This window comes from Elephantulus edwardii, unplaced genomic scaffold (genome assembly GCF_000299155.1).
Source record: "Elephantulus edwardii isolate Elephantulus edwardi_28Jun2011 unplaced genomic scaffold, EleEdw1.0 scaffold00075, whole genome shotgun sequence".
Classification (NCBI taxonomy): domain Eukaryota; kingdom Metazoa; phylum Chordata; class Mammalia; order Macroscelidea; family Macroscelididae; genus Elephantulus; species Elephantulus edwardii.
Genome location: NW_006399825.1, coordinates 855704 through 865143, shown reverse-complemented (window position 1 = coordinate 865143; position 9440 = coordinate 855704). Strand labels below are relative to the sequence as shown.

The following is a 9440-nucleotide window of genomic DNA, read 5'->3' as shown; positions in this document are numbered from 1 at the left end:
AGAATCCTTGCCTCCAAGGAGCCACCTGGTTTAACCCTCTCCAGGACAAATCTGTTTGTTTTCCTAGCAGTCCATGGTATTCTCAATACTACATTTTATAATGCATTTATAAGCTCACAGAGAGGTCCTGAGAAGAAATATTAAGAACTGAAACATAAGAACAGACTTCTTCTTACATTTGATTTTAATAAACAGAAAACATTGTATGGCTGCTATATTAGTGGTAAATGGCAATAATGGACTTCTTCAAACATCGTAATGATATAAGTACCTTCTCTTAATAATCTGGCAAAGAGAGGGTCGCACATATTTGTAGTTTAAATATTTCTTTATTTTAGGTGCCAATACAATACCTGACTTCCATTTTAAACTTTTCTTGTCCATTTAACTTTCCTATTGTTGTGCATCATTGAGTCAGAACTAACCCATAGCTGACCTTCCAGCAGGTGTTCAGAGGCTGTAAATCACAAAGGAGGAGGTGCCCATCTTTCTCCCATAAAGTATCTGGTTTTTTCATACTTTCGATTGGGCAGCACAATTCTTACCACTAAGCAACCAGAACTCTTCTGTTAGCTACCCATTATACCCACTGTAGTTGCTAGGTGTTGATTCCAACTTTTATCAGCCTTTCATATGGTCCCTGAAGCTATAGATTATTACAGAAGGTGATTATCTTTTTTTCCCCTCAGGAGCTGCTGGTGCATTCAAACCACCAAACTGTTGGTTAATACCCCAACATATTATGCACTATACTATTTAACTAATTGTGCTGAATCCCTCTTCCTAGGGTGATGAAGAAGCCAGTCTTGGGCTACCAATAAGTCCTTTCATGGACCGTTCTGCTCCTCAGCTAGCCAATCTTCAGGAATCTTTCATCTCTCACATTGTGGGTCCTTTGTGCAATTCGTATGACTCAGCTGGACTAATGCCAGGAAAGTGGGTGGAAGACAGTGATGAGTCAGGAGATACTGACGACCCAGAGGAAGAGGAGGAAGGAGAGGAAGCACCAACTGAAGAGGAAACCTGTGAAAATAGCGGATCTCCAAGTAAGTGATAAAAATACGGTTCCTAGGAGGTTTTCCTAGCTTTGCCTTCTTCCTTAGGCTCAGATGAATGCTGTTCTTTAAATAATTGTGTATTTTTTTAAATCAAGATATTATTCTTCTGGATTTGATCCCTCGTCTTTAGTATCATAATAATAGAAATTACCTATATTGGAATCTTTAGTAATACTATGCATCATACAAGGGTATGTCCTCTTTCATGATTTTTTACTTGATCTTAGCCGAAAGGCCAAGAAGCAGTATCTCTCTCATGATGTTTTTTTTAAAAATCCGTGGCCCAACAGACCTATTTTTAATTGGTTTTGGGCAAACATTCTTCTAGGTCATATACCTCTGGTCTGACCACTTGCTGTACAGAGATAACTCGTGGTTGCTGTGAAACTGAACACTGTAACACTGATGTGTCAAATGTTAATAGTGATTACCGATGGTGAACAGTGTTTGGTGGAGCTCTCAGATTAAAACAAGCTTGGAAACAGGAGTGGCATCCACTTCCAAAATAGCTTGCCTCCGGAAACCCTGTGACCCTGGAGAAAGGATGAAAGTTATACAAGCATTCAGGTCTTTCGTTTATAGGGTCGCTATGAGTCACCTACAACTTGATAGCACTTAACAACAACAACAACAATTGAAGCTTGTTCATAAAAATGCCTTAATAACTTGGGTTGAATGGAAATTCTGTTACCATACAGATCCACCAAGCCTTTCATTGACATATTTAGGGAAAGCTCCTCCCTGGAGATACCTAGGGAAAGAGCTTTTCAAGGAGAAAAGAAAGCAAGATGTGTAAAGGATCTGAACTAGCAACTTCGCAAGTGTTTCAGGAACATCTGGAAAGCTGGAATGGTTGTGACAGGAAAAGGGGTGGGTGATAAGAGAAGGTGCTCTGGTGGTGTAGTCAGTAGCAGGTAACTCAAAGGCTTTGCATTCCGCGCATTTCGAACCCATCAGCAGTTGTGCAGGAGTAAGGTGGGAAATCTCTTCCCCTTAGGATTTACAGCCTCAGAAATCAGAACAGACTCTACGCCAGCAAATTTTGAGTTTTTTAAGTTTGAGCTTTGGTGCTGGAGAAGAGTAATGAATATACCATGGACTGCTGGGAGAACAAACAAGTTCATCCTGGAGAGGATGAAGCCAGACTGGTGATCTGATTCAGAGAAGTCACAGTCTTGAAAACCCAGTAGAGCCCTCATACCCTGAGCACATGGGGTTACTTGGGTCAGAACTGACTCACTGGCAACTAATAACAATGTAAAGCACTTAGCCGCTAATCAGAAGGTTTTGTATTCAAACTGAGGTGCAGTTCAGGGTGAAAATAATGCGACAGTCTGCACCCCTAAAATTAATAACTTTAGTATCCCTCTGAGGCACTCTGCTTTATCCTATGGTCTTGATTTGAGTTAGAATTGAAACATCAATTGATTATGGACTAGATAGTCACAATACAAACTTTGGCTTTTATGATGAAAACTAATGGAAAGCCATCAGTTTCTGAGCAGAAGAATTAGTTGACTCAACTACAGGTTGTTCCCAGTTTACAACAGGATTCCAAACAGGACTGTTGCAAATTAGTGCTACGTAAGTCATATTCCTTATTTTGTTTTCATTTTCCTTTTTATTGCTTTTTATTATCAATATATTTTTAAATCTAATCATTATTTGTCTTTAGAGGTTGGAAAATTTTATATAAATATATTGATATATTTTAATAAATCCATCCATACATTTATAAAAACTGAACAAATAATAAAAAAATTATGCTAAGGATGAAGAAAAGTTGGATAATACATTGTTTGAAGTTCAGTAATGTGCACTTTGTGGATGATTCTGAATTACCTGCATTATCACTGGGAATGAAGTTACTATTTCTACTCTGATATTAATAAGAATTGTTTATATGATCCTTATATTTAGGTTGGGGTGTGAGGTTTTTTCCATTCACACATTTCATGGTAACATTTCATGTGCATTTAGAACCTGTCTATCAACATTAGCATAGTGATCTACATTTGGTCCCATTTTTTTTCATTTCTTTTTTAAAATTTTTATTATTATTAATTTTAATGAAAATTTACAGAGAATTTGGATTTCCATTCATTCATTGTTGCACTTTTCTACCTGCCCACTCCCCCTCCAGTTCACTCTTCCCTTTGAAAAGTAAAATTATTTCGTTGTTTTATAATCCCTCCCCTCAAGTCCACTCCACTATGCAGCCTTTGTTCTGGACTCCTATCATGACAATAATACCTAATAACATATCCCTTTTAAACAGCTCTCTCCTTCATCTGTTTCAATGCATAATTTCAAATACATACTTTATCTCTTATTTCTCAGTCTCCTACCAACCCCAATGTCAGACCAGTTTTACAACAGTGGCACTATACAGTATTTATCCTTTGGCAACTGAGATATTTCACTCAGCATAATGTCCTCCAGGGCCACCCATTTTGAATAATATTTCATGAGTTCCTTGTTTTTTTAATGCAGCATAGTTTTCCATTGCATGAATATATCACAGCTTCTCTATCCATTCACTTGTTGATGGGCACATAGGTTGTTTCCAACTCTTTGTTATTGTGAACAACGCCACGATAAACGAGTGAGTGCATGTCTCTGCTCGAGTGGGAGTTATGCTTTCTTTGGGGTATATTCCCAATAGTGTAATTGCTGGGTCAAATGGGGTTTTTTGCAACTTTTTGAGAAAGTGCCATACTATGGAAGGCAGTATGGCGCTTTCTCAAAAACTGTCTGATATAGTTTAAAAACTAACGTTAGATAGCAGTATTTTGAATACTAGGTTATTAAATGGAAAATGTGTACATGTGAGATTGATAACATCAGTAAATTGTGTCCTTAGTATTAGTGTATATTGTTGTTGTTATGTACAATAAAATCAGAATCAACCCGTAGCTGACCCCTCTGGCAGGTTTTCAGAGGCAGTTAATTGAATGGGAGGAGATTGCTTACCCTTCATCTGTGGAGTATCTGGTGGATTTGAACTTTGTCCCTTTGGGATTGCAGTACAGCTACTTGCCACCAGGCCAACAGAGGCTAAAACCCACTGTCATTGAGTCGATTCTGACTCAGAGACTCTGTAGGACAAAGTAATTCTATACTACAGCTATATATCTTTACAGAAGCAGACTGATCTTTTCTTTCACAAAACGTTTTGTGCATAGACTCAGACCACTGGCTTTCACTTTCAAAGTCTGTTTTATGACTGGTTTAGTGAGACATCTCTAAGAGAGTGGCCATGGTCAAGATCCCCTACTTACCTAAACTAAATTACAGCTTAATAATAATTGTGTTCTGTTCTGCTCCAGTGCTCTTTTCCACCTGAGCAAACTGGGGCATTTTGCTGCCTAATTTCTCCTTTAAGTCTTGGTAATCAAACTGCAATATTATTCTTTCTTTCTCAAAATACAAACGGAATCATACACTCAATCAATACCCAACTATCAATACACAGTGCCATGAGGTTTCCTTTACAAAATAAAATAAGATATAAAAATGAAACAAAATTACTTTATAAGTACAATTCATCAGAACCTCAATATGTTGCAAAGGAGGAATTTTCTTGCTGTTGTTAAGTACCCTTGTGTCAGAACCAGTTTGTAGCTGAACCTCTAGCAGGGTTTCAAAGACAGTAAATCATGCGAGAGGAGATTGCCCATATTTCTCCTGAGGAACAGCTGTGCATTTGAACCATTAAGCCACTATTGTATAGACTATATAATGATTTCTTACTTTCTGATTAAGGAAGCTCTGGTGGCCTATTGATAAGAAGCTATACTGCCATTCTAAAGGCACATGGTTCAAATCCACCAGTTACTCTGCAGAAAAAAGATGGGAAATCTCCTCGTGTGCAGTATAGCTTCTTAGAGTGCAGTAATTTATCAGTAATGCCATGCAAATTTGACTTTAAGCAAATTTTTGCTTAGATTTTATCCTATATATGAACTTGTTTTCTTTCTCTATCATCTTTATTTTCTTTTTTTAAATAATTTTATTTTATACTGGTTTACTTAACAAAGTTTGTATACATTGTTTTTCACACCACACCTTTCCCATTTACCTTACCCACTACTCCCTCCTCCTATCAAATTGTGTGACCCTATGATTACCCCTCCACCACCTATCCTCTCTCCTTTGCTCCTCCACTCCCCTCCTTGGATCCTCATTCAAGTTTTACCAGTTATCTATTTCTACAATAATGGCCTTATTAATAAATGATATATAATGGCAATATTTGTCCTAATGAGACTGAATTAGTTCACTGAGCATAATGCTTTCCAATCTCTCCCATGTTAAGTAGTGATTTTCAAGATCATTTCTTTTGTGTGCTATGTATTTTTCGATTGTGTGACTGTACTATAATTTATTGAGCCATTCTATTATGGTTGGACATTCGGGCTTTTTTCCATGTTCTTATGATGGTGAGTAACACTGCTGTGAACATTTGTGTACAGATCTCCTTTTGTGCATCACTTCGGATTTTCTCAGGGTATATTCCAGGCAGTGGAATAGCTGTGTCATATAGTACTTCTATGTTTAACTTTTTGAGTAAGCGCCAAACTGCCTTCCAGAGTGGTTGAACCATTTTACAATTTCACCAACAATGTGTAAGAGTCCCTATCATGCCATATCCTCTTCAAGATTTATTATTTGCTTTGCTGTGCTGTCAAACTTTGCCACTGCTACTGGGGTGAGATGGTATCTCATTGTGCTTTTGATTTGCAGCTCTCTTATTGCCAGTGATTTTGAGCATTTCTTGATGTATCTGTTGGCCATTTGAATATCTTCCTTTGTGAAAAGTCTTTCCTTGGCCTTTGCTAATTTTTTAATTGTGTTATCTGTCTTTTTCTTGTAAACTTTTTATATGAGACTTTTGTCTGAAATGGTTTTGGTTGTGTGCCCCCCCCCCATCAGTAGGTTTTCTTTTCATTCTATTGGAAAATGGTTTTGATACACACAGGGATTTAATCTTTAGAAGGTCCCATTCACCAATTTTATCCTCTCCAGACTGTGCACTTCTAGCTGTATTTAGCAGTCTCTTTATACCATAGACTTGGCAGTCTAAGCTTGATTTCAGTTTGTGTCTTATGAATTTTATAGTTTTGGGCTCTCTGATCTACCTTGAGTTGATTTTCTTTTTTTAATGGTATAAGATGTGGATCCTGTTTTAGCATTTTGCAGTAACAGTCCACTTTTGCCAGCACTATTGTTGAAGCTGTCGTTTCCCCATTTGATAGGTTTTATTACCCATTTAAAAGATCAGTTGACTGTAGATAGATGGGTCTATTTCTGAGTTTTCAACTCTGTTCCATTGGTCTGTCTGCCTGTTCTTGTTCAGTACTGTTCATTACTGTGCAGTTTTGTTTACTCCCCCTGAGTAGTAGGTTTTGAGGTCTGGGAGTGCTATGCCTCCCACTTCATTTTTGGTTTTCAGATGTGCTTTTCCTATTCAGGGTCTCTTTCCTCTCCAAATCAACTTTACAGTTTTCCTTTTGATCTCTTTGAGAAATGAATTTGGTATCTGGATTGAGATTGCATGGAACATATAGATTGATTTTGGTAGGATTGTCATTTTCACAATACTGAGTCTTCCCATCCATGAACAGGGCACATTTTACCATTTGCTTAGGTCTTTATTTTTGTGTCTCTGTAGTTTTCTTTATACAGGTCTTTTGAGTCTCTGTTAGTTTCACTCCCAAATATCTCAATTTGTGATTGGCTATTGTAAATGGTATTGCTTTCTTGGTTTCCTTCTCCACGTTCTCTTTTATTTTATTGTTTTTATTTTTTTGTAATTTTTTATATTACTCTGATTTATTTACAAAGTTTTAATTCATTGTTTTTCACACACACACAAAGGATCCTTCCCATTTCTTTCACCCCACTCATCCATCGAATTGTGCAACCTATGATTAACACTCTACCCCACCCCATCCGCAACCCTCTATTTCCACCACCACAACCCTGCCTTGATCCTCAGACTGTTTCTGAAATAATGATTTTTATACAGTATTTGTCTTTGTGGGACTGAGTTCACTCAGCATAATGCTCTCTAGACCCTCCCAAGGTAAGTAGTAATTTATAAAATCATTGCACCTGCGTGCTGTGTAGTATTCCATTGTATGCATGTGTCATAACTTCTCAATCCATTTGTTTGTGGTTGGACATCTGGGCTGTTTCATGTACTTGTGATGGTGTATAGCGCTGCTAATAACATTGGATTACAAATTTCTGTTTGAGCCTCTCCTCTCATTTTTCTTGAGGTATATTCTAAGCAATGGAATAGCTGCGTCATATGGAATTTCTATTTTCAGCTTTTTTTAATTGATTTTATATCCTGCCACTCTACTGAATTGTTCTACTAGTTCTAACTGGGTTTTTTGTTGTTGTTGTTGAGTCCCTTGGGTTTTCTGTGTACCTTATCATATTATCTGCATATAGCAACAGTTTCACCATCTCTACCAGTTTTGAGGCCTTTTCTTTCCTTCTCTTTTCATATTGTCCTAGCAAGTACTTTTGATACAATTTTGAATTGAAGTTGTAGCATTGGGAATTCTTGTCTGGTTCCTGTTTGCAAGGAACATGCCTTCTACATTGAGAATATTAGCCCTTGGTTTTGCATATATACTTTTCACTATGTTGGGGAAATCCCCTTCTATTTCAGGTTTGCATAACATCTTAATCAGGAAGGGGTGTTGGATTTTGTCAAATGACTTCTTCATCAATTGCTAAGATCATGTGGTTCTTGTTATTTGCATTGTTAATGTTATGAATTACATTGATTGATTTTCTTATGTTGAACCAACCATCCTTGTAGACCTATTTTGAATCCCTCCCTCTTGTCATGGTTTTATTTTAATGTACTTTTGATTTCTATTGACTAGGATTTTATTAAGGACCTTTACATCTATTTATGAGACATATTGATCTGTGTTTTCTTTCTTGGTAATATCTTTGCCTGGTTTTGGTATTAGAGTTATGCTTGCTTTATAGTATGACTATAGGAATCTTCCTTCTTTTTCTATTTTTAAAAATAACTTAAGTATAATTGGTGATAGATATTTTCTGAATGTTTGGTAGCATCCAGCTGTAAAGCCATGTGGTCCAGTACTTTACTTATGGGGAAGTCTTTTTATAACATGTTCAATTTCTTCTTCTGTGATGGTCTGTTCAACTATTCTACATCTGTCAGTGTCAGTCTGGGTAGGGCAAGCATTTCAAGGAATTTTTCCATTTCCTCTAGGTTGTCAAGTTTATCAGAGTATAGCTTTTGATAGTACTCTGATATTACTGATTTAATTTCACCTGGTTCTGTTGTGATGTCTGCCACCTCTTTTATTTCTTAATCGGGTTATTGTATTTTCTCTCTCCCTCCCTTTGGTTTGTAAAATTTTTTGACCCTTTCAAAAAAACAGCTCCCAGTCTTATTGGTGATTTCAATTGGTTTTCTATCTCATTTATTTCAGCTCTTGTCCTTATCATTTTCTTTCTTCTAGAAGCTATAGGATTCGATTGTTATTTTTGTTCTGTTTCATGAAGATGTTGAATTAGATCATGGGTTTTTCTTCTTTCTTTCTTTTTAATATGTGTGCCCATTGTTATAAACTGCCCCAAGGACTGCCTTAGCAGCATCCCAGAAGTTTGGTATTTTGTATTTTCATTTTTGTTTGTTTTAAGGAAATTTTCTATTTCACTTTTTCTTTCTTTTTATAACCCTCTTATGGGCTAACAAAGACTTATTTAGTTTCCACATGGGTAGTTTTGTAAGCTTTACCTCTTGTGGTTAATTTCTAGTCTTATGGCACTGTGGTCTGAGAGGATACTCTGTATTATTTCAATATTTTGTAATTTGGTGAGGCTTGTTTTGTGTACTACTACGTGATCGATTCTAGACAATATACCATGTGCACTTGAAAAGAAAGTATATTGCGTTTTAATTTGGTGCAGTACTCTGAGTACATCCACAAGGTCGAGTTGGCTGATTGTATAGTTTAAATCTTCTGCATCTTTGTTAAGTTTCTTTTGAATTAACCTATCCTTTGGTGACAGTTGAAGTCTCTTACTACTACTGTGGTGCTGTTTCTTTCTTTCTTCAATTCTGTTAATCATTGTTTTATATAGTTTGCAGGTCTGTCATTTGGTGTGGACCAAGTTTATGTCTTCTTGATCTATTGTGCCTTTAATCAGTATATAATGCCCTTCCTTATCTTTGATGGTGTTTTTCATTCTGAAGTCTGTTTTATCAGAGATTAGTATTGCCACTCCTGCTCTGTGTGTGTGTGTGTGTGTGTGTGTGTGGTTGCCATTTGCTTGATATAGTTTTTTATTTTTTTTTTTTCTATATTTTATTAATTTTCATAA

At 36.6% G+C, this 9440-nt stretch overlaps 1 protein-coding gene across 1 annotated transcript in view; it reads left to right on the top strand.

Annotated features, from left to right (window-relative positions):
* Positions 1-9440, top strand: part of PDE3A (phosphodiesterase 3A, cGMP-inhibited) — a 458178-nt gene that overhangs the window by 437358 nt on the left and 11380 nt on the right. Inside the window, exon 15 of the mRNA XM_006889065.1 lies at positions 788-1046. Coding sequence (XP_006889127.1) covers positions 788-1046 — 259 coding nt within the window. The remainder of the gene's footprint in view (positions 1-787; positions 1047-9440) is intronic.